Source organism: Metopolophium dirhodum, chromosome 8 (genome assembly GCF_019925205.1).
Source record: "Metopolophium dirhodum isolate CAU chromosome 8, ASM1992520v1, whole genome shotgun sequence".
NCBI lineage: Eukaryota > Metazoa > Arthropoda > Insecta > Hemiptera > Aphididae > Metopolophium > Metopolophium dirhodum.
In genome coordinates, this window is record NC_083567.1 from 17,880,834 (window position 1) to 17,907,989 (window position 27,156).

Here is a 27,156-nt window from a genome sequence, read left to right on the forward strand (position 1 = left end):
ATAACTAAAATAATTCTTCTTTGTTTAAATATCTAATTTCATCAATATTTGTACTCAAATAGTCAAATGTCCAGGTAAGTATGTATACAAATTGAACATTTAAAAAAATTTTTATTACAAAATTAATCGTGATTTTTTGTGATTTTGCAAAGGGTAAAAAACAAAATTTTGTGAGGAACTTTGTTCAAAAATTTTAAAGCTTTTTAAACAAGTGATAGTTTTTCTATTGATATTTAAAAAACAAAAAGAAAAGAAAAATCGAACAACCAAAAAGACAAAAACTGGTTTTGCGTAAAAATTTCCGTTTTCCCAATTATTTTTAGTTTTGCCCAACTATTAAGAAAAGTATAGGTGGTACTGGGAATTTTCACTTGTGGTCCACAACAACCAAATTCACTTTTCTATCAGAAAAAAAATTGAAGTTGAAAACCTAAGCTATATTTATGATAACCGACTTAAAAATGAAAAAAAAAATACACATCATTGTAAAATAACTCATTCATCCTTCCACTCAGGAACTAAAATCAAATTTCGAACAAGTAGTTAAATTCAAGGGGTTTGGACCTTCTCCATTGACTCGTGACTCGTACATGTTAAATGTTGTGTTTTTACATGATTAAGAAAAACAAATTTTATCATAAGAAACGAAGGATTTTGTAAAAAAATTTCGAAGCTTCAGTTATCAACATTTTTAATTAATATGGTGATTTTTTTGTTTTGTTATGAGTTGGGTAGCAAAAATGGTTTAAAAATACCGAGTTCATTTTTTAATTCAAACATTTTGTAGTTTTGAACATTGCCTGTATCTACAGCCACTCCAGAGAGATGTTTTCAACCTTAAAATCCTTAAACCTTTAGGAAATATTTTTATAAAAGTTATAATTTATAACTTATAACATAATTATATTAGATTCTGAGCGGAGCCACGAAGCTAGTGGTTTTACAATGGTGTTTATTTTTTTTTTATCCTGTAAATATTTCAATACTAATTCAACTTACAGGCTATAATAAATATTAAATAATAACAATATAAAATATCCAGACTGACAAACCGTCTTATACAATGATATTATATCATTGAATTCAAATTTAACACCTTCCATTACAGTGACCCACTTGTAACCTATTGTACAGCAGAGCGACATCCACTTACCCGCTTTTTTTTAAATTTGTTTTGTACATATTATTATTTAATAATTAAAAAGTCAAACATTTTATATCGTCTTATAAAATATATGGTATATTTATTTAATAAAGAGTAATTGGGTGGTATGGCTTTGCCTCCACGGCTCTGTTTTCTGAAAATTATCTGGACCCTCCCCATGACAAATTCCTAAATACGCCACTGGAATTAACTATTAAAGATAAAGTTCTGAAAATCTTCACTGCACTTCTCCCAACCATTGTAAATCCAACAAGAACCCAAACAACGAAATCTGCTCTCCGGTTTCGAAGATCTATCTCACTAAACGAAAATGAAAATGATTTTTTGTGGGGCTGTTCACACCGACATTTTTCTGGATTCAAATTGTTATACCGCTTGGGTGTGTTATTAGTTAATACATTTCTAAAAATTTAAAATCAAGAAAGTTTACATACCGATCCCTGACTTGGCAAGCGTTGTATTTTTGTAATGATTTCATAAAATATGTAAACAATTTCCAAAAACGTATACAGTTTTTGAGAAAATTAGTTTGCTGTTAATTCACCCGGTATAAATGTATAATACACTTGCCGTAATGTTTAATTAATATTTCCTGTCCGTACATTATTGAAGGTACTTAGTACTTACCTATAAATGTATTCATCTTTTACATCGCAGCAGGTACACGTGGGTATTAAAATTGGTAAAACTTAAACGTACGCGTGCAGGATACTATTATTATTGCGCGTTTATTAAATGTATTAATATTACTGAATTTGACGTTATGTTGTTATTATTATATTATACGAACGCAATCGACGGTTCCCGCGCGTGCACGATAGTTAGCCGTCAAGAAAATATTAAATAATAATACCTAATAGGTACTAATTTATAACATCGACTCCGTGGGCACGTTTATACGATTTCGCCAAACTCCGTTTAACAGCTCGTTTTCAGAGTGTACCCAAGTGTGTGCGTAAGTACGAACGTCGAACCGTGTGTTATTTACATACCTAGGTCACGTGAAGTGAACCCTGTGTGACTCTGCACCTTACCTGTATGATATTTACGATCTTCTCGTGGATTGTCGCCCAACGTATGTATTATTATTTATTATAAATCAGCCGAAAACTATGAAACCGGAAATAATATATTATAATCCCGTGAAACGCGTCGAAATGTACCTACCATGTCCATGCGTGTATAGGTAGGTACATTAAATAATATTTTATTTATCGTACGAATCTACCCGATATTATACGATGGCTATTAAATCCATGTGATGTTCGAAAATCTGCAACATTATAATATAATAATTATTATAAATTTATAATATATCATACTATTCTATACGCCGGTTTCTGGACGTTGCTGTAAGGATGAAATATATGAAGCCGTTTTTTCTTATTTTCTAAAAAAGCGTTGTTAAAAAATAAACGGCTGAACTTTATGTGGAGGTGGGAGTTTCTGATTATTATACCAAAACGATCCAACACATTTGCAGGGCGTTGTGTTTTTTATAATAATACAACTTATTTATGCTTTTTTGGCCTTGGAGCGCGCGTGGTTTATTCACTAAAAAATGGAAAAATTTTTTTAAAAAAACAGTGTTATTTTTTGTTCTCATAATATTCTTCATGATGTTTATGCTGTTTTTATTGTAAAAACAAAAAAATAAAATAAAATTTTTCATATAATTCAATGTAGTTTTCATGCAAGCCATAACATTTTTGATATTTTTGTTATCCCGAAAATTGTAGTAAAGTAAACACGCAAATGCACATTATCTTTATAAATCCGTCATCAATGTCATCACTATATTTGAGAATTTTCAAAAACCACTAGAATTTCAAGTTTCCAAATTTTTGTTTTCCTTCCTCGTTGATTTCGGTGATTATATTACGATGGTCCAAATTTTAAAAACTATACTATACATATATTATATCTATCAGTATTCAGTACTGTATAGTAGTATAAATAAATTGATGTACAAATAACAATGAAATATTATTTAATAATATGTATTCAGGGATGAGGGACATCTAACCACGAAATGTGATAAAGAATGTACCTACATTTATTTTATAAAGAAATAATAATAATCCATAAGGGGATTCCATCCGCGGTGATTTTCTGTCTTTGTCTAACACACGCGCGACATAGAATTTTAGACGTGTTATATGCTATATAAAATGTTTAACAACAAAACAAAAGTATATTTTTATATAAAAAAAATTGTTATTCAAACCATTATTTTCATATATATATATGTATCTATATATATAAAAATAAGTGTACATTTTGAATAAATTGTATAACTCAAGATCCACCAGTTCAGTAGTTTCGGAGTTTATCCCTAACATACAAACAAACGGTATCATTTTATATATTAGTATAGATAAAAATGAATGTTTGTGTGTAGATTAGACCTCTGGGAAGAAGATAGGCTAATTTAAAAAGTGTTAAATTTGTTTTTTTTCCGGGCAACAGATAAGTTAAGATAAATTTTGAACACCATACACCATACACCGAATATTAAATAACGAATTGAACAAAGTTTGAGTCTTATAGATTTTGTACATTTAACGGGCAACGAAGTGCTAGCGGGATCAGCTAGTATAGATATATATTTAGTAAAACAGTGACGTCATTTCAGTCTTTAAAAAGGGGGGGGGGGCATTTTTGACCGGCCCATAATAAAACTGAAAAAAACTGCTCGCTAACAATTACATTAAATTGCATTATAATGTACAATATACAATTGAATTTTTATCTCAATACAAATAGTCTTTTTACATAATTTTATAGTTATGTTAGTATCATAGGTTACTATGATATGCATAAACAACCCATTTTTTGAGAGATAACAATGTTTACATAATTAATACATATGTAGAGGGATACTTAAAAAATATATTATCTATTAGCTACTATATGAAGGCCCAAAACCAGCTCATACCCGGCCTGACAGCGGCCCGTTAATAACTAGGGGGGGGAATGCCCCCCCCCCCCCCAAATGACACCACTTTAGTATAGTATATGCCAACTTATATACTTGATCTAATTAAACGCACATTCGAAAGTATTTGAAAGTATTCTTTAATATAAAATATATTAACATTATAATTTTCCCCAACAAAATATTTTGGATTATAATAATTATGTACAACTAAAAAAAAATATGACAAATAAAATGAACACGAATGAATTAATATTGGACAAATTGTTAAGTTTTCGTGATTATTATTTTCTGGATAATAATTATAATATAATAAACCAAATGTATTCATAATTGTGTTTGTTTTTTAGTTAATGGGCAATGTGCGCACAGTTACGCTCGTTTCAACTACGTGTAGACATCGATGTTCAACGTGTTAAATAATGAATGTGTAATACCTATTATAATTTTTTGGAAAAATGTTTAATTTAGATATACATATTTTATATTCATGACTATTATATTTTTCATAAACTTAATAGCGCCTGAGCGCCCTTATACCAATAGCGCCCGGAGCAAGGATACCTTATATATTGTCATAATTTTCAAAAAATTTCAATGATTTTTTTTTTTGTAATTTTGTTTTGAACAGTTTAAATTTTTTTAGAAATACATCTTGAGGGGGCGCAGCCACTAGCCCCCCCCCCCCCCCCCCCCCCGGAAATAAGCATCAAGTTTTGGCGACTAAATTCTAGATACTTCGCGTCACACACATAAGTACATAACATTAATTACCATTCATTTTTGTAATAATATTATATTTAAATTTAAACTAAAAAATGAAAGTTCTATACCGATTTGGCAACTGGGCAACACTGTTGATTTGTTATCATGCCAGTACGTTGTTATCACGAGTATTTGCTGCCCAATCGACTGCCGACTTGTCAATATACTTATCTTTGGTGTAAACAATATTCAATTGATATATATTAGGTATATTATACAATTTTTTTTTAATGTTCAATATTATAATTTATAATACTGATGAATTGACGAAATCGTTTTGAATTACGTTATTATTATGTGAATTTACCGACGGGAGTCGGGAAATTGATTAAATCCGATCGTATTAGTGCGTAGTGTCCGTTGTAGATGTGGTAGGTAGGCTGTCGGTGTATACCAGGCTCACAAACTGCTTTACCGATGGAGGATCCGATAGATCCGACCGCATTTGGCGACATCAAGAGACCTGATCAAGTTGTGACTATGGCTGCCACTGATAATTTGAAGTTTGGTGTGCTTATCGGACTCGTCGAGGTGGGCCAGGTCACTAACAAGGAGGTGGTGAACACCGTACTTCACCTGGTAAGCCAATTAGTCTCCTATTGTTTTATGGTACTAATGATAATTATTTGTCTTGACTTGTTTCTTTTTATTTGAATAAACATACATTGTATTATACACATTTATGGATTTTTTTCTCACTCCCAAGTCTTAAGTATTCATTGATTTTACTATTAAAGAAGGATTTTATAAGCTCATCATTGATTGATTGATTGTAAATATAAAATATTATTATAATGAATTCTAATTTTTCCATCAAATTATTGGTGATGACAATGATCCCTAGAATTCAGTGAAATTAAAATAACATTTTTTATGTAGGTAAATTAATTTTAGATATCTTGAAGTATCTACCTACCTATAGATATATATTATATTCTATCTATGAGATATTCAATGCGTATGTATGATATTATGCAATGTATAGTTTAATTGTTTTTTTAAACATTTACCTATTTATTATAACTTAGGTAAATTTATTTTGTGAGTTATATTTAATTTATTGTCAAAATTAACAAACTTTGTGTACCTACCTAGGTCCTCAAATATTTTATTCCTATTATATTCATTTTGTAATAGTTCTAACACTTAAAGTAATTATTTTATTATCATATTGTACTATTGTTTGTACCTACCTATTATGTAAATTACAAATCTATTTTCAGTATTTTAGATTCTTGGTTGTAACTTATAGTGTTAAATATTACATTGTTGTAATTTTTAACTTATATATCTCTATTTCTGTTCTTTTGGTGAATCACACCTAAACATAGGTTTGAGTATATAATTTATATTTTAATTTGTTTAGTAAATATTATGATATTTTACTAATATATTATGAAATTATATCATGATTTTATGTTGATTTATAATAAGGTATAAATGTCTATTATTTATTAAACTGTAATACTTAGTTCATTAGTTAGGTAGGTATTAAATGTACTATGTCTTTATATAAATCTACTTTGGTTTTTTGGAAAAAAATTTATATTATTTATTTAGGCCCGTACAAAAAAAAATATATATATATATAATAAGATCTTTTACAAAAACAACTGAGAAATAAATTATCTAAACAATTAATGTGATTTAGATTAATCAGTCAATGTCAAGATTACTTTGTTTAACTTGATCAGGCTTTGTTAGACTTGGTTAAATGAAAGAATAATGATACCAAAACAAATATAAAATTATTAAGAGTTCATCATCTTTATTTTTATATACAAAGATATGTTTTTGGGCTGGAACAACCTTTTTTTCTAACCTATTTTATCGTAAATATGATTTGTTTCTATTATATGAAATAGTATAGGTAACCTATATTTTATGCTTTTAGACATCTTTAACGTTAGTATAGTGTCATAGTTTTTATAATCTGGAAAGTAAAACGTTAAATTATAGTATTTTTTATTTTTGTATTAAGGAAATATATAATCCTTGGCTCAAAAGCTTGAATTTAAAAAAGAAGTCGCCACTTTGACACTTTCAACTGTAAAATAGTTAATTTTATTTAATAAATTAGTATTTATATTTCTAAACACATCCATTTGTATAAAATAAAATATTGTTGAGAATATTGTGTAACAAATTTAACTATTTACTTATATCTCTTAATTAGTAATTACTTTCTTAAGGAAACTATGGAATAATGGTATTTAATTGTAAACAATTCTTATTTTTGTAGAGTTATTGTCAAACAGAGAGCGGGCTGCCGGCTGCCATAGTGTATGGGTACACAGACCGTGGCCGGCAGCGGTCCGGTTGTATTATTTTACAGTGCCCGCGTGGGCAGACTGTTTTCTGTTTGACTGAGCCTTAAATGTTTTTTATTTTACGTACCGGTAAAGTTTTAAAATATGTTAAATCTTGTGAGTATTTAAAATAGGTAGGTAGTTCATAATTATTGAAGCTGCATTAAATAAACAAGGTCAACAAAGTATTAATGCATAATATTTGTACTAAAAATGATTAAAAATTCACTTTAATAACCAAACATAATTATTTTCATTAATTTACATTTTGCTATATCATATTTGTAACTTGATGTAATTTATCATTGTTATGATTACACTATTACAGTTATTGGTTATTGACACTCACAGGCACAAGTTAATATTTTAGTGTTATATCTATACTTTTATAGTTAAATGTAGTATATTGTAGTTATATTATAATTTTATTGTTTCAGTATAGTCTTAGTTCTATTTACGTACCTATTTTGTTCGATAGATGGCGTTAAGTTGTTCAAATATTCAACTCAATAATAATTATAATTATTATAAATAATCATAATAATCGTAATAAAATGTGTTATCTATGATATTTTGCCAAATACCCTGTAATATATTTTTACACTTTAAGCGTATACTCGAGTTTTAAACCTAACTAGAATTAATTTTTTTGAATTTAAATATGAAATTATTTATAACTATTCTTAGTAAAAATTGTAATTAGAACTATAAAAGATCTTATTGGTACCTCTTTTATGGGTTAATTATGAGAATATTAGACGACGTATACTTGACAATCAAATTCAATTTATATTATAATTTGACCGAAGTTAAATATCAGTATATAAGTTGTTTGTTATTTGTTTATTTAAAATATGTTATTGACAACGTCGTATAATAGAAGTCCTAGATTTCTTCTTCTTTTATCTAAGACCATGTAATATTCTATATCAGTGGTTCTCAACGTTTTTTCATTCACGTACCCCTTTACCACTTACCACTATTTCACGTACCCCAAATATCAATTTTGAATATAAATAATGGAAAATAATAATAATAATAATAATAATTTTTAAGGAAAATTTGGAAATATTTATTTATTTTAATTAGCTTGCGCCAAACAATGTATATAAAAATAATAATATTAACTAAACAATTTTATTTGAATGTGAACCTTGAGCTTGTTTGCTTGAACTTAATTTTTTGAAACATGTACCACTCACAAATATCATATAACAACTGAATAGTTGACGATTATTACGATTGTGTAGGTACCTTATATGGCTCATCTGTAATACAGCGATATAACGAGTCTCTACAATTATCTAAAAATAATCTACAAAAATTGATCTACTTAAATTATCTACATTCTATACTTCTACAGTGTTCATATTATAACGATAAAATCTTATCGCATTAATAACATTAAATCGCAGACTCTACATTGTAATCAGTATACAATTATTAAATATTTCGTTAATAGCAAACTATTTCAGTTACATTAAATTTCACTTTTATCCACCATTACTCCATTTTTTTTCGCGTACCCCTTGTGATCATGACACGTACCCCTAGGGGTACGCGTACCACAGGTTGAGAACCGCTGTTCTATATGGCAAAAATATCACATTTTTAGCTTCAACCAATTGGTGGCTATTGTTAACCTTCATGTTATACATATTTTATTGATTATGAATGAAAAAAAAATTGACTCTTAAACGAAATACCGATTGTTGGTTATGTTCCTTTCAATAAATTAGGTAACCTGACTTGCTTTTGTGCATTAAATGTTATTAAATTAATTTTTGTCTACAATACAAAATACGTATATAAATAGTAAATCCATTTAGGTATCAATGGAATATTTAAAAATACTCGTTGTAATAAAATATTTAAGTTAAACTAGATACATAGTATTAATTTATTTAGGAAGATAAACTCACCTTAATCTTTTGTCGGGTTTTTTTGTCGATATCATTACTGAATACTAAATTATATTTAAAAAATGAACTCGTTCTATATAATTGCTCGACTATTACATTTTAGATTCTGAGCGGAGCGATGAATCTCTTAATTTTACAATAATGTGTGTTTTCTATTTTTATTATTTATTTTTTTGTGTCTGTGTACACGATAATTAGTCGATATAATACTTCGATTTTCAATTTCAGTAGCTTTTCTGGCGGGAAAAAGGATCTAGTCAGTGCATTAGGCATGTCAAAATGTAAAATTCCCAGTAGTTTTCAAATCGCCATATTCCCATAATGGTTTTCGACAAAATCGATTTTGGTTTATTGACCAACTCTAAAAAAAAATGAGCAGCATGAACTATCATGACATTTCAATGAATGTTTATATTAGCATTTTTTATACACCACAACATTTTCAAAATATTTTGACTTGTATTGAGCTGTTTACTTGTAACCTACTTTGTAGCAGAGCGACTTCCACTTACCCACTTTTTTCTTACTTATATATTTTATTAGTTATTTGTTAATTAACATTTTTTTCTCAATAATTTTAATCAAAATAATTAATTCTAATTTTTTAAATACCAAAAGGATATTGTTTGTGACGTATTTACGACAAAATTATGTTTCATAAAATATATATTCTCCATATTTAAACAAAAGTAATAAGTCATTTTACCCAAAATATTCTTCATAATTTTTATTTAAATTTAAATTTTAGATAAGATAAGTTTGGTACTTTGGTTGAACAAATGCACTATAATAAATTACATGCTTTTTTTTGGCATAAAAAATATAAAATATAAATATTTGAATTTTTACTACTAAGGGGACTGGCTATTACTATCAAAATGGACATGCAACATTTTTATTTGAGAATCGTCATAATGACCCAATTCTGAGTTAGCGCACTTAAATTGAAGCTAATTGCATACTAATTTTCGGCAAAAGAAAAGTTACTTATATTTGAATATTTTATTGATAAACGGTGGCGGAGGAGTAGACTTTCACTCAACCCTCCTTATTTTACACTTTCAGTCGAAATAAATACTCGTTCCTTTAACTAAATTATAGCTTTATGCCAATAAATGACTAGGTACTAAAAATCTAAAACATTTGGAGTACTTACCGTACCTACTGTATAATGTATTGTATAGTCTTTAACCATTATTTGACAAATTTGTCTATATATTTGAATTTAAACTCATATATAATAAAACGGTACTTTAAGAATATATTTTGGATAATTTTAAATTCCTTTAAGAAAATCTAACGAAAATTATTAAATTACGCTAGGTATCCAGATTTTTAACTTAAAATTACATATTTTACAAACTTAAAAGTAGAAAATGTTTAATGTTTAACAATAGCTTGAGATTAGTCTAAATATTTTGTAAATGTTGTATATAAATAATACCTAAGTGTATTTGTAAGTAGATATAATCAACGGTAAATGGTAATAGTAAAATATTCCAAGTTTATACAATTGAAATGTTTATTCTTTCTAGCAGGAATAAATACTGATGTACTTTTAGGCGGAGCACTGATTCACTGTTTTTTTAACCTATATTCATCTTTGATATAATTCAAACTGGAATCAAACCTAGTTGGTAACTGCTGACAGGGGCAGACTGGGAGTATATCTGCCCGGGTGGAGATGACATAGGCGCAAATATGGAGGTGAGCTTAGGGGAGTTTACCTTTCATCCAAGAAACACGCGAGGTCCCCAAACTTTTGAGCTGAAATTCGTCGTTTTTGGTCAATTTGAATGTAGTTTCAACTACTTTTAAGTAAACTTCTGATTGGTGTTTTTTAAGCACTTTCAGTGGCGTAAATTGGCTTTAAATTCCGGTGGCGCAGAGAAATATTCTAATTTCTAACCTACAAATACTCCAACATCCTTTGTATCACTGCTTTATAAACAATTTTTTTCCCTACAAAAATTTTATTTTATAAAAATCATAGATTAGTATTGAATTTAAAATATAACTGTCAAAACTTTATTATTATAACAAATGTTGACTTTTATGAGCTTATAGATAGCTTTTAATAGCTTACTATCAAGATGTAGGTTCATTTTACAATTTTAAAATAATCATAAGTTGCTTTAAAATTAAAATACAATAAAAAGCCCACGAAGTTGCCTAGATAATAATTTTACCTTTAGATTTTATAAGAGGTAAATTCATGAATAGGTAAAATGTGTGTGTACATGAACTAGCGCACTCTAATTTTTAAACTAACGTAGCTACACGTGTTCTGCTGAGCTTAAAATTTACGCACTTGTAAGACGGAGTCAACACATGCAAGTATCACGTCATCTTAATGTTAATATAAAAATTACTGCTAAGATCTATTGAAACGTATAGCATCTAGATTTGGGGTGCTGCTAAAATTTTCAATACTAATTGTTTCAGAGATTCCAGTCTAAAATTGTTTATACCATCTCAAAAGCTTCATTATACCTAATGATTCCATTACAGATTCTCTCTACTCCGATTTTTAAAACACTCACTTAACTAGCTAACTTCACAATAAATGGAAAACTCCCTCCTTCCCCTACTAGACTATTTTCAGTGATAGTAGGACATTTCCCCCCGATACATTATTTAAGGTGGACATATTATATTTCAATATAATTCTTTTTTATTTTTGTTTAATGTCTTATTTTGTCTTTATAAGAGGATGCCACACCCGGATGTGTTGTCTCCGTCTTACAAACGTACAACATGCTAAATTGGACGTTCACAATAATACATTTTACTCTGTAAATTCTAAAATTAGAGTGAATTGTGTTATCAAATTTAAAGGTAAGATTCTCTAGGGTATCTCGGAGGCTTAATTGATATTTTTATTTAGAAACAAGTTCCGACTTTTTTTCAAATATAAATTTTTCGTATTATTTAAAATGGACTTATCTAAAAATCTTAGGTCTTACTTAAAGCTATTAATATCAAAAAAATCCTCCGAGATGCCCTAGATAATAGTCTTACCTTTAAATTGTATTATTCAATTTACACTAATTTTAAAAATAACGGTAAAATGGATTATTGTTAAGGTTATCGGTGCCAGTTTTTCAAATTCTCCACAATTCTATAAAATTTGAAAATAAAATTTTATATTTTAGTTGTCACCTCAATTATAAGACTTTTCCACTTATCTTCTACCCGATACATATTTAGGGGGGGGGGGGTATATTGAAAAAAATTACTTTACGGGAATAACTCTCAAGTTATTTGTAGAAATGTCGGATTTTGATGACTATTTTTTTATCTGAAAGAAGAAGATTTCCTACAGCCCGCATCGATCTCTGATTTTGTATTTTATTTCAAATAATTATTGCATATGAAAAAATGCTTTTTATCTTGTATTTTTGTAGACTTATATTTTAAGTTTGAGAATACAATATTAAAAACAGAGATCGATGCGGGCTATTGGATATTTCCCTCTAGCAATTAAAAAAAAACAAGGCTGTATCGTTATTCCCGCAGAGTGTATTTTTGAGGACCAAATGGCATCGGCACCGGACGCCCTAACGTAAAACTTGACATGTTGTACGTTTGTAAGACAGAGAAAACACATGCGGGTGGCGCGGCGTTCTCTTGACAGGGAATAAATAACAAATTATTTCAACAAATATAATAAACTATAGATGGATATTTTTGATCATTGTGTATGCAAAGTTTAAAACAAGTATTTATAATAATATTACAATATTTTACAAAAACCCATTGCAATTATTACTATATTAGGTACCATTTAACAAAATGCATAATATACATTTGACACAAGAAATTTGTTCAAAATCTTAAGTTTTTGATTTTATTTTAGAGAAAATACTTTTAAGTTTTGTTATAAGTTGAAGGTAGATCGTAGATTTCTTTAGTTTTTTTGTAATAAACCATGTATTATATACATTGAATTGAGGCGTTGTAAAAAAAAATAGTTTCATATTCAAATACATTAAAAAAAATATTGGTGGGGTGAAATGTCCGAATTTAAGGTATAATATGTAAACCATGTGGTATATAGTATGCATAGTGCCACTATAGCCATTTCACGACGAAGTACTTCCACTGGAAGGTTTCTTCACTCTAAACTTCTTGTAATTATCGTATGTAATATTCTCAATTAAGCTTATTGTTCTACGCGAAACATGGACTAGATATCCCAAATAAAAATTATGTTAATATATATATATATATATTATATATATTTCGAATTACAACAAAATTTGATTTCGGAAATTTAAACTTCAGACATCAAACATTTGACTGTATATTCGATATTTTTAAATTTAGGTTTGTAAGAAATGTTGTTTGAATAACCATGTACCAAAAACTGTTATGTAGAAAATATTTTAGGTTTTAATAATGTATTAGGTTTAATATTATATCTAAATTGTTTGGTATCGCCTTATTTATTTTTTAACTTGAAGAAAAAAATAAACTTAACGAATGTATTTATATTTACTAGTGACTTATTAGTTATTACGAAATTAATCAGCAAGAAATTATACATTAAAAATAATCATAAGTAGGTAAATAATAATAAGTTAAACATCAACTATATATATATATTTATATAGGTAAATAAGTAAGTAATAAAGCCTGTGGGTCTTAACATTTTAATTTAAATAAATATTATAGGTTGTAAAACAAAACTGGGTTTTGAAAAATCATTTATAAATCTAAAAAGAAAATAAATAATGCACTTTGATCAATCATCGCCGCCAGTCATGACTTCCATGAATTCTATAAAGAAATAAAATAAAATACATTTATTATTGTTCACTTGTTTACTTTTGTATCTTTTCAAATATGATTGCACAATTTATAAATAATTCATTAAATTTTATAATATGTATCAATATATGTATATATTATTAATAAAATAAACTGATATAAAGATTTTGTAAATTTGTTTATTTTGTTTTATATTATTAGAAAATAGGTAACAGCTTAGATCTAAAATTAGATTTAGATTGTGAAGAATTATAATTTTTATCAAATTAAACGAGAATTACTGTTTCAGTGGTAAATAATAAATAGTTTATAAATCTAATAGTACAGTAATAAATGTTTTATATTTTTTGTTACATTATAGTATTAATATTTACATTAAAAAATGTACATGTTGATCAATGAATATAAGGATATTTTTTAATTTTGAAGTCGGTTTTAATAGTATTGGCTTAAGACTAAACACTTATAAATAAATGGAGGAAAATATAAGAATTAATATTATAATGTCTAGACTCTAGACACTGTTTTTCAGTTTCTATTTTAAAATTTAAAATAATGCTCAAGCTTGTATTATACTATTGTCTGTCTGCAAATTCCATACCTACAGTAATTAGTAAACGTATCTTGTGTTTGCCAGAATCTTGTACGTAGCCAAATAGTTTAAGATGTTTAGCCAACATAGTGATTAACTATTAGGAAGCTATAATAATATATATTATAAGCAGTATAATATACTAGTATACTACTATAATTTTTAGTAAAAATAAAAATGTATTAATCAACTTATTTCGGTTTTAGATAAGGTGAGCTTAGGTTGATTTAATTTATGGATACTTAGTAATGTGGCGATAAGACTGAATATAAAATGATAATTACTGTTTTTATAAAAATAAATTACTGCAATTTTAAGGAATATCGTTAATTAAATACCTAAACTAAAACATATATTTTGTTTAATATCACATTGTCGATGAGGTTATTTTTGTAATATATAATATTAATGGAATGTACTCGATGAAAGATGACAGTAAAAATTTTTTTTTTTATAAGTCATTGATTATACTTACATTATATATAATTAATCTATGTACCTAAACTATAAATAATAAATATTTTAAATTTAGAAATTTTACTAAGTCGAACTTTTAGGTAGGTTACCAGTATTGTAAAAGAATACTTATATAATGATTCATTTTTAATAGTAATTGAAAAAAATATTTTATTAATTACATTAACATCTTAATTGTAAATATCTTCATATTTTGTTGTGCTACAAATATTATAACTAATCACTACTACCTACTTAATGTATTCCATATATTTTTTTTACTTGTGTTGTATTTATATTTGAAGTATTTTAACACACAATTATTTAAGACATTATTGACGAGGTGGACCTAAATGCCAAGAAAATATTATTGGCATTTTTCCAGTTAAACATATCGTTGTTTCACTCAATATATTTTTAATGCTTCTCTTATCTCGAGTAAAAAATACGAAATCGTATTAAAAAGGCTAAAATATTTTCGAATTTGTTCGATAGATTTATTACTTTTTTTTGCGATTTTTGTAAAGTTATTCGAGAGTTTTGTCGTTGTATTCTTTATAATTTATACACATGTTATTTAGTGTATATCACAGTGTATGGGACAACAGTTAAAGAATAATGAAAAATATCAGGAGGGGATTATTATCCATACAACTTGATTCTGTTCTATATAATATAATATAATATTGTTATTTTTCCATTATTTTATATTTAAAAAAAATAATAAGTACATAGTTAACTTTACTCGTGACATGCAATTTTACAAGTTTTTTTTCTTTTGTTATACTATTGTCTATTACCTACTATTACATACTTAATACATTATGGAAGTTAAGGTTTTAATTTGTAATTTTACCAAAACGTATTTCAATAATAAATAGTAGTACCTATGTCCTATATTGAAAATATATATTATTATATTGGATATTGGGAATTATAAGGCTAAGGAGTATTTTTAAATTTCTGGTTTTTCATACCTTGGGTATCAAAAGTTTTCTAGTAGATACAACATTCTCACAGTGGGAATATATAATATAATATAATAATATACCTAATATGCTTGTATTTTCAAGTCACGTAAAATATTATCAGTTAATCAATTTTTCTTTTGGTTATTTAAATAGGTTAGTACGTGTCAAATATTTTTGTGGATATTTGTGTAGACTATAGAAACATTAACACCTATAATAGTAAAGTATGTAAATATATTAAAATTATTTTGAGTTTTATAATTGATTAATTAAATTAACATACAATGTTTAAAGTGATTTATTTAATAAGTACATTTATTTTTTCAAATTACACTGCAGTAATAATTTTCCGTCACTAATCATTATATTATATTAGGTAGGTTACCTACTTACATACATACGTTACGTTTTTTATGTGCACAATACTGTATAATTTTAAGCCAAGTTTTTTATAAATAAATAATTATTTATTTAGGTTATTTATTTATTTTTAGATTCTGAGCGGAGCTACAAATGTATTGGTTTTACAATGATGTGTTTTTTTGTGTACCTGTCATCACGTTTTGGAGCATAGATAATACTTCAATATTTTAATTTTAAGGGTGGTTTTTAATACTAAATTGGATCTAGTTTTTTTTGGTGGTTGGTAAAATTCTTTGCTCTTTTCTAAATAATCAAGAAAATAAAAAAAAAATTACCAAAAAAAGAATATACGGGCATACAGTTTTTGACTATATCGATTTTGTTTTTTTTTGTTTTAATAAAAAACGAATAACTATTATATTATTACAATTTTATAAACATGATAAAATTTTCAAAATATTTTGGCTCTTTTAAATATAGTTACAGACATCTAAAATTGTTGTTTTTTTTAAAATTTGTATTGATATAATTTTTTTAAGTAAAAGAAGCTTGAAAATCGAACACAATAGGTTACCTCTAAGTTGTACTTACAGCAATAAAAAGTATCAACAATAGATAGTAACAATTCAAAACCATTAAAATATGCAAATTATTTTGTAGTTAAAAATGCATTAAATGCTTAAAAGATATAAAATATGTATAATATATTACAATTTTAATAAAAGATTACTTAAGTTAGTTTTACTGTAATTAAAAAAAAAAGTTAGTGTAAAGCCACATTCAATTTTTGGGAGTGTTTGAAAATCAAATGTTAATGTAATTGGATATTTATACGAAAAATAACGATTAGACAGTATTTTTGGCAAAAAATAGTTAAACCGGCTTCATTATACTTATAGAAAACTATTTTATTAACGGTAGTATAAATAAATTATAAGATTTCCTTATAAATAATACACACACCGTCCCCGCTCAGAATCATTTTTCGTATGCAATGGTTTATCATTGAATTCGAACTCAACATTTTATCCATTATACTGAACTCGATGACGATTGACATTCGAAACCTATTTTAAAGTAGCACAACTTCCCCAGTTTTTAATCTTATAAATACATATTCAGAAAAGTTAACGTTATAACTAAAGTTAGCAAGTAAAAAATAAATAGATAATTTTTTACAAACCGTCAAAATCGACAGTGCCTGAACCATCAGAATCAATTTCCTCTATCATCATATCTAGATCTTCATTTGTTATTTTGTCGTCTAATTCTTTGAGTATTTCTCTTAAAACATCCGTGGTAATGTATCCATTTCCTAGTGTGAGATATAATTTTTAATTTAACTTAAATTAATAAAATATTATTATTTTCATCAAACCTTCTTTATCATATAATCTAAACGCTTCTTTTAGTTCCGCTTGCATAGCCTCCACGTCTTCCGGTTCATCTTCAGTTAGGAATCCAGCTGCTAGTGTAACAAATTCTTCGAATTCTAACTGTCCCGATCCTGATAAACAATACAAAATGTTATTGGCGTTTAAAAACAGTGAGCTATTCGATTCTTACTATGTTATAATATAATATATTTTGTAATAACATGATTATGCGTATTTAGTTCATATAAAATTAATTTCGTACCTACACAATTTTTTTTACAATATTGATTGAGATTAATGTGTCAAAATAAAACAATATTTAAAAATTGTTTATATTTTTTGAATATTTTTAACGATAGATGTATAAAAACAAATGTATAAAAAGTTTATTTTTCAAAAAGTTAAAACAATATAACGTCCTGCTTGAAGTATGGACTTTTTATTACTTGTTATGTGTTTGTATAACCTAAATAAACTATTATAGTCTGTGGTTAGGCGCGGCGCTGTGGATGAAATCAATCACGCAACGTGATTGAGAGTAAGCAACGGCCGCTGCTACTGGTTCTCTGATGGGTGACCACCCGGGTCCATAGTGACAAAAACCTTGCCACACAAACACGTGTTGCCAACCAACCGTACCAACTATACCAACCATTCCAACCCTTCCAACGGTAACCCCTATAATAGCTAATAACCACAGTTGCCGGGCTCTAGACCAATAAAAAAAAAAAAACTATAATGAATGGTAATAACTAATTATACTATTATTTGGTTGAAAATATACATACAGCTCACCCCCACAAAATAACAATTTAAATTTGAACGATGTTTCTTAGTTATTAAGCTGTAAGTACCTACTAAAGATAATATTCCACTACGATAATTCAGGTATTGTGGAAAAAGGGGCTATATTGTTTTGAATATTATATAGTAATTAATTAATTATAATATACTAAAATGTTACAATTTATAAAAATTGTCTGAGTATAACAGGCTAGAATAAATATGACATTTATTTCATTATTTTAAATTTTATGTAAAACTATTATCCTTGGTACATAAAGTTTAATGAATCAGAAACTATTCATTCTGATTTAGATTTAGACGTTTCAGAATGGTCATAAAAAAACATCTGAACAATAATTTACGTTGAAAAGGATGATTGTTATTTGGAAAAAAAGAAGTTTACATTACATGCTGATAAAGTATATGAAAATATAGTTTTAAAGTGTACCTACTTAAAAATTCTATTAATCTTAATTTTAATAAATGCGATTATAAAGTATAATTGGAGGGTGAGCATGCTTAGTAAATCACCCTGTGTAAGATGTACAATAGTAAGTATGAATAGAAAAATGTTGGATAAATACAAGTGAAAGTTTTCCTAATAACCTAAAAATACTTAACTTTACGTATAACAAATACAAAATATATAAAGCATAATAGAAAATAGTAAATTTGCATTTTAAAAATCATACAAATTATATAGGTTACAATAATAATTGTATAGGTAAAAAGATATTTAGTGTTGCAATTTTTCAATAAACTTATTAACTGTCACATAATTTCTAGTAATTTAAAAAAGATAAATATAGTATTTACGTATATAATGGCCATTAGGACTGAACACATAATAAATACGAGTTAAATAAAAAGGCAAGTGTTTGGTTTGGAAAATTTAAAAATACTCAATTTGAAATACTGTTTATCCCTTTCAATAACCATACGCCTCCCTAATAAATAATAGTCATATAAACGAAGTTAAGTGTATACCACTCCCGCATCTGTTGTCTTCGTCTTTGGATACAAAAATTATTCCCGCCATAACATAGAACATTTTTCGTTTAGAAGAATCCATTTTACTCTGTTATTTTTAATATTACAGTGAATTGACCTATTATTAAATTTAAAATTTAAAGTTTAGAATATTATCCAGGGGGTCAGGATTTTTTTAATATTTTAATTTTAAAGCGAGTACAACTGTGTAAAATATTAACATTTAAAAATGCTCCTAACTTTCTATAAAATTAAAATATAGAACAAAACTGGCTAGGAAGGAACATAAATAATATATTTACCCTTGCATTTTAGATTAGGTAAATTTACGGTAATATTAAAACTAACAGCAAAAAATAGATTTTTTGAACGCTGAATTTTGGTGTGTTGTAATTACGTTTATAATAAAGAGAACAACGAAAACATGCGAGAATCACATCTTATTAAGAAAAGCTGGGGGCTATAGTTGCTACCTTCTATTATCTATAAGAATTTATGGTAGCTGCAACTTGCAATTATTTTTTAATTCAATTGTATTTTTAAATATTAACTGTAAATATAATAGATATATATTTTATTTAAAGTAATTGATTAATATGCCATTTATTATATTTGTCATTACCAGTATAACTTATTTTACCCATTCTAATAATAATGATCTGTAGTTATTTGTAGTTCTTTCTCCCCAACATATTTATTAAGACAAGCGAATGTATAGAAAAATATATTGTTGAAACATTGCCAAAAATAATTCATATGTCTATCAATATTTTCGGGTCAGATTTAGTTTCATACCTCCAGGCTCCAATATTGTTTTTGTTTGCTACAATAATAGATTCTAAATATTTTATGAGGTAAATATTTAACTAAATATTTTGGTGAATCAAATTATGTAGATAAATATAATATATATTGTACACATTCGTAAAATATAAATAAAACACTAAAAATTGGCATTTTATAGTGATCTGTCTACCTGTAAGTTAATACATTGCACTCATAAGTACATATTGTTATTATATAACTCTTGAAAAAATTGTGAGAGAAGTGTTTAAAAAACCATTTTATTTTGTGACTGGGAAATTTGGTTCCAGGTATATAACATTTTAAGTTATTAGCCCAACGCTGAAGTATCGTCGCTTCTATCATGTCTATATGTTTATGAAAATTATATTATATTTCTTTGACCTATTGTACTATCGATGTATAGATTGTTGAATAACCTAATAAAAATTATAAAAAAAGTTACTATAATTTAAGTTAAATTTTAAGAAAAACAAAAAAAAAATTTTAAATGTGACTTTAATTTATTAAAAAGTTACTGAAGGAGCAAAATACGGCGATATATAATGTATATATAATATGTTTTTGTAATTATAATAATAATAAGTTATTTATAATTCAAATATTAATTTAAACATTTGTTTCTTTTTATTTACAGGTAAGTGTTACCAAATCAACTAAAAGAGAAATCACCAGTCTTAGGTAATAAAAACAAAATTTTCCTATAATTATTTTGGACATAATAGCAATTAAAGTAGGTAATATCATAATGGTATAATAGAAAAAAATTTGTTTTAACAAATATACTTCAAGATAACTTAGACCTTTTAGTGTTGGTTACTTGCGTTTTAACTCGTATTAATTAGTTTATAATTATATATATATATATGTATAATATTTAAATGATTTACCATCCGCATCGACCTCAGCAATAATTTCTTGTAAACGGTCCTCGGAAACGTCGTGACCCAACATTTGAAGAATTGTACCAACCATGTTGGCTTCAATGTATCCCTTGTCTTGAGCGAAAGCATCGAAAGCTCGCTTTAGTACTAAGATATAAATATTTCCATTATTGAACTGTTCAATATACATTTTTTTTAGATATGTAAGTATTATGTATAAATATATATATTTTAAATCTATAATACTTACGAGCTATTTGGTCTTTGTCTAGATCGTCCTAAAAGCAAAAAAAAAATGTTAATAGGTAATTATTATCTATTTTATAAGCAATTGTGTTAATTAAAATTACTGAATTATAGTTTAAGTAGTTGGTACTTACTTTGGTTACCATTTTTTGTCGATCAAAAATATTTCTATTATGTAGAGCTGTTATTCTTTTAAGTGAACTAAGTTATAAGGAGCAGCCAAATATTAAGGTGACTAGCAGAACTCGGAGAGACTGACGCATAGACGTCATAAAATGAAGTGGTCCCAAGCCAAGTACCAACAGTCTCCCTCCCGATTGTTTAAGTTAAAATTACGCCCATGTATTGTCTCTTCCCTTAAAAGTTAATTTTACTCATTCTTTTAAATGCCACTGTAAAATCGCCTTATATTCTTACGCAGATTTATAAGTTGTGTAATTTATTACACTTTTATTACTCTTGCGTTATAATGGGCTTTTAAGTATTATAATAATTATATAATGACTATGTAAGTACACTACTTATTATAACATATATCATAAATATAAATATAATGTATGAAATATTTTATATGATTTTTATATATTACGATAGTATACATTATACGTAGGTATTTATGTATTTAATATCTATGGACTATAAGTTGTTGAATTTATTTTTCTGTTACCTATAAAAACCTAGAGTAGGTATGTTTTATATTATTAAATAAAATTGAAGTAAATTTTATAAATAAGTCGCATATTGGACACTATTTTGGCACTAGATTATGGATCGGCCGCGTTTAAATTTAAATTTCATTTGGCGTACACACAATGGAGACATATTGTATCGATTGTTATACACCCAAAACCACGTACCTATGGTGCTTTGCACGCATCTAGGATTATTATTTGTTTGCTTATCCCTTAACTTTCTACCTACCATTGTCAATGAGATATATTAAATTGTAATTTATTTTACTTTTTAATTACCTATATATATATACATAATACATATAATATTTAAAACATATATAAACAAACAAATAAACAATAGTATAAGTACAAATGTACGTATATATTATTATGTTTAGGGTATGAAAAATATATTTTTTTAAATTTATTTTGAGTAGGTAATATTGTTTTGTGTTGATTGATTGTCTTCTGATCTATGAATGTTTTTTTTTTAAATATACATTATTAACATTTTAACTAAGGAAACTGGGTCATTCAACTGTCCTGGATGTCAATGAAATGTGGTATGTTATTATATATTTGTATATCGACATTTAAAGCATTATAATACTTAAAAAAATAAATATATTTTCAAAAAAATAATTTACCAATATTACTGTTTCGTTATAAAAATCATCACTCTATATATTCATATGTATTCGTTGAAATTCTTGAACAAGTTAAAAAACTTAGTAGCTAAGTATGTTTATTCTATTTTTACTATTAACACAATTTAAAAATAATTTATATCATACTTATATATTGAATTATATACTATACATCTCCAATTTATGAACTTGCATAATGAGCTATAACAAGAAAACCCATAAGTACCTACCTACTTCAATTTGGACACTCTTATTAATTAATTTACTGTACAATTATATATATTATGTGTGGTTTGTTAGAATTTTACCGATAAATAGATGAAGTTTGACACATTCTCTAGATACTTGTAAATGTAAATGTGACAACTATTGGAATAATTATTAATTACTAGATACTAAACGTTTCGAATTAATCATGTTGACGACGGACATTACATAGGTATAAAGAACTTTTAAATAATTGATGTTGTTAAGAATACAATATCATCGTTTGAGTGACATCTTAGCTTATTAAAAAAAATTCAATAATACACAATTACGGGTGAATGTGTGGGACTATCAAAGTTATAACAAAAACATAATTAAGTGAAAAAACCATGATAAATTATAAATGAAGGTTATTGTTTAAATTATTTATGCTTTTAAAATTAATAGCAAAACGTTTTCGTTAACTACGATTTGTTGTTGATGTTATTGGTAAATTTGTATTCTTAAAACAATTGTATCATAAGGGGAAAACAGAGTAATTTTTCTATCAATATTACATGAAAGTTTTACTTATACTTACCTGGGTAGGAATATATTTATAATCTAATTAATATTGTTCTAATTATATTATTATATTTAATACTGTATTTAATATTGTGGACAGTATATTTTCACAGTAATGACCCAGAACCCTGTTGCGTCGCAACTATAAGATAAATGATGAGCTGTTTTATTCATCGGTACATTTGTATTTCTGCGTACACGATATTTGCAGAACTTTCTATTTAATTTTATGTTCTATAATTCCGGTTGACTTCCAGTAGGTAATAATAATATAAGCCATCGGATGATGGTAGATAGTGGTTTACACAAGACAAAGTTTTACGATGTATTTTATCACATAAAACTTACAGTCGCTCCTTTACCTATTAAAAACCCTCTTGTGCACATACTGTTGATTTCCTTCCTCACTAGCTTTAACTGGGACTAGGTAATTATTTATTGTGCTCCTAACGTATAATACAACATGCATTGGCAATACAATATTGTATTCAGGATTTGTTTAATCATAGGAACAATTATTTTATGTACCGCGATAGCAGAGAATTAAATGACAGTGAATTAACAAAACTAAATTGTATGATGTGTTTCTTGAGATTTAAATTAGTCTTAAATTCAATTTAATTTAATTCATTTTATACAAACAATAAAAGATTATCTTTGTATAATATTTTTAAACTGCGTTATTAATTTAAAAATAAGACAAATAAATAATTTATCCCGTTATTAATGTTTTTAAGCATCTGTGATATTATACTTTAGTTCTCTTTTAATTACCTAGTTTAAACAAAACATATACCTGAACTACATTTCTCTGACTTAAATAATAAATTATAGAGTATAAATAATTTTAAAGCTGTTGTAAAGATTAAATAAAAAACCTGACAATATAATGATTATAACTTGCATAGTATATAACTTTTTTATTATTACATTTTTTTTTTTTTTAATATATATACTTACTTTTATGTTAAGAAACTTAATATCAATAAAATAGGTTTGTTAAAGGTAAAATATGGACTGTGAGAACCACTATAAAAACGATTTCGAATTCTTAACTGAAATGGATTACCAGAGTTTCTCAATTTGTGATAGTGAACCTATTAAAAAGAAGAAAAACAATTAGGCCACTTTTGTATGTTCGCATTTGTATTGTCTTCATTGACTTGGCTATTACCGTCTAGCCTATGGAACTATTATCATTTGTCCTTTTGTTCTTGCTATTGATTTGAAGAACACAATATCATGGAAAAAATAACTGCGTCTAACATACTATTAATACGACAATTTTTGATTGCCCCTTTTTGTATTATTAGCATAATTTTTAAATTCTACGATCTCATTTTTTCACATACCTATTTTTTTAAAAACTTAAAATTTTCATTTTTTTTATAATACTTTCAAATCTTTTATGTTTTAAACTGTTGTTAAGTAAATAGTAGGTAAATCTCAGCATTTATATCAAAATAAATATTGTTAAGTTATTTAAAGTTTTATAAGAGTTAATTTATTTTAAAGTATTCAGTTAACATGAATTAAATTTGTTTAAAGTTATTTGACATTTTGAAACTGTATTGAGTATATGAATCATAATAAAAAAAAACACCAGGAAATTGCATATTAATCGGTTTCTTTATATTTTATTTTAATATATTGTTGCATTGTTTTGTTTATAGTTGTTAAGTATAGTTATTTTTATCTTTTAACGAATAAGAATATATATTTTTACAAATGTACATTTTGAGACGCTATGCAAATAGTATAGTATAGTTGACCGGGCACTTTTCGATTGGGTCGTCAACCACGAGCCGAGGCTTTGTAGAATCAGATCTATCGTGTTGCATATTTTAATATTATATTATTGATAGGGCTTTATAGAGGAAAAAGGAAAGAGAAAAGAAAAATAATAAATAATTGTTAACGTTGATTTAAGATGGGGTGTATTTTTTCGTTTTTTACATTTTTGGTGTCGAGAAAGTTGAACGATATAAAACTCGGACTGTGATAATAATTTAGGATATTTATATGAAAACATGAATGATGCTGTTGATATATTTAATGCTGATGATAATGATATTAATAATAATTCAAAATACTTCGTGAGGGGGGCCAGGACGCTCGTAGACACCGAGAATATACATAACACATTACTTATTACGTAGCACTTTTTTCTATTATATGTTGTTTACCACCAGCATTCTCCAATTTTGTCCCATCAGCGAACCCGCCGTTGTAGCAATTTGTTGAGGACCATGGTCATGGAAGTAACAGTTTTTTTTAAATAATATTATTCGAGTTACCCTTACCTCTCTTGACGACCGTCCAGGCGGAAAAAGGAAAAATATTGCCGGTATGTGTGCTACTGTACTATCTTCTACATAAGAGTGTGGATTATAATATGGGAGACAGCGATTATCGTCTCGATTTAAGGCTTCTCTACGATAACGTTGGTGGTGGCGTTATTGGCGCGTAACGGTATATATATATTTATATATATTATATATATACACTATACAGGATGTAACAGAAAGACCTGACATATAAAATAACTTTTGTTCTAAACATTATTTTAAAATTGTTTTTTTTATATATCATTTATTGATTCTTACGCTACACGTATAATATAACATAATTTATTTTTAAAACTGAAAATAAAAATTTAAAATAATCAATTTGTAAATCTGATTTTAAGAAAAATTTTGATTGTGAAATATTTATTTAAGTCATGTAGTTTATTTTTCATATTTTTTTAAAATGTCAAAATTTTTTTACTTAGACTTATTAAGTTGAAAAGTAATAACTTAAAAAAAAAATATTTATAACAAGTACCTATTTAAAAATAATCGTAAAATATTTGTAACAAGTTTATACTTTAGAAATTTATAATGTTTTTTTATGACTGATAAGCTTAACTTAATAAAAATAAAGAGATTTCAAAAAATTTCGGTTTTGTGTTTATTTTACTATGCCAAAATTTAAAGTTTACCTGACTAGGTACCTATATGGGTTAAGAAATGTATATGTGAAGTAATAGTTTATTGTGTTGTTCTTGTATTTTGGGGATAGAATTAGTTAATTTAAAATAATGCTTTAATTATCTGTGCCTTAAATTATAAGCTTAACCACCTGTTAAATCTAAATGTATTTGTAACTGATGAGTGACATTAATAAAACACGATGGTATACAATAAACCGCTATTAGCACAACTTACAACTGGTATTCGTGGCTTTACAGGTATCGTTTTGGCGATGAGGTGATATGCTCTTAAGTGAACTCCGTTAAAATAACGTACTAGTTAACATGTCATCACTTAAGTTTTAGATTCATAACCTGTTACCAGAAACTTTTTAATAATTGTATGCTTTTATGTTATTATTAATTTTTATCTGTTAAATATTTATAACATTTGTTGTATTCATTGTGTTGTTTATTCCTTATATTATACGTAATTTAGTAATAATAACTATAATATATACTTTAAATTATACCACTATCGTACAGTTTACGTGCTTATTTTTTATTTAACTAGGTGTCGGTAAGTGGTTTATGATAGTAATAATTAATTGTCGTTGAAATAAATTGGTAAAATAATGTAATTTATTTTAAATTTATTCGGTTAAGGTTAAGGTTTAATTAACTGAGTCACTCAACGGTGTGTTTATATTAAATTGTACATGATAGATATGAATATAATTTATAATGCGTGCATTCTTAATTTCGAAGTTA

The 27,156-nt window shown here is 26.6% G+C and overlaps 2 protein-coding genes across 3 annotated transcripts in view; one reads left to right on the forward strand and one right to left on the reverse strand.

Moving 5' to 3' along the window:
• Window positions 1–5,045: 5,045 nt before the first annotated feature.
• Window positions 5,046–27,156, forward strand: part of LOC132950760 (neurobeachin) — a 258,518-nt gene continuing 236,407 nt past the window's right edge. For both annotated transcript variants that reach the window (XM_061022312.1, XM_061022314.1), the window contains exon 1: window positions 5,046–5,447. In XM_061022312.1, the coding sequence (XP_060878295.1) occupies window positions 5,286–5,447 (162 nt within the window). In that variant the 5' untranslated portion in view covers window positions 5,046–5,285. The remainder of the gene's footprint in view (window positions 5,448–27,156) is intronic.
• Window positions 13,578–21,631, reverse strand: LOC132950761 (troponin C, isoallergen Bla g 6.0101). Its single transcript, XM_061022316.1, has 6 exons — window positions 21,475–21,631; window positions 21,345–21,372; window positions 21,101–21,241; window positions 17,633–17,761; window positions 17,438–17,569; window positions 13,578–13,881 (listed from the first exon to the last, which is right to left on the reverse strand). The coding sequence occupies exons 1-6, from the start codon at window positions 21,484–21,486 to the stop codon at window positions 13,847–13,849; spliced, it is 477 nt and encodes a 158-aa protein (XP_060878299.1). The 5' UTR covers window positions 21,487–21,631; the 3' UTR covers window positions 13,578–13,846.

Excerpts from the sequence above, each read along its gene's own strand:
- LOC132950761 (XM_061022316.1), bottom strand. Across the intron at positions 17,762-21,100 it reads TGCTGAGGTCGATGCGGATG|GATCGGGACAGTTAGAATTC; the intron begins GTAAATCATTTA and ends ATTGTTTATCAG. Across the intron at positions 17,570-17,632 it reads TAGATTATATGATAAAGAAG|GAAATGGATACATTACCACG; the intron begins GTTTGATGAAAA and ends ATCTCACACTAG.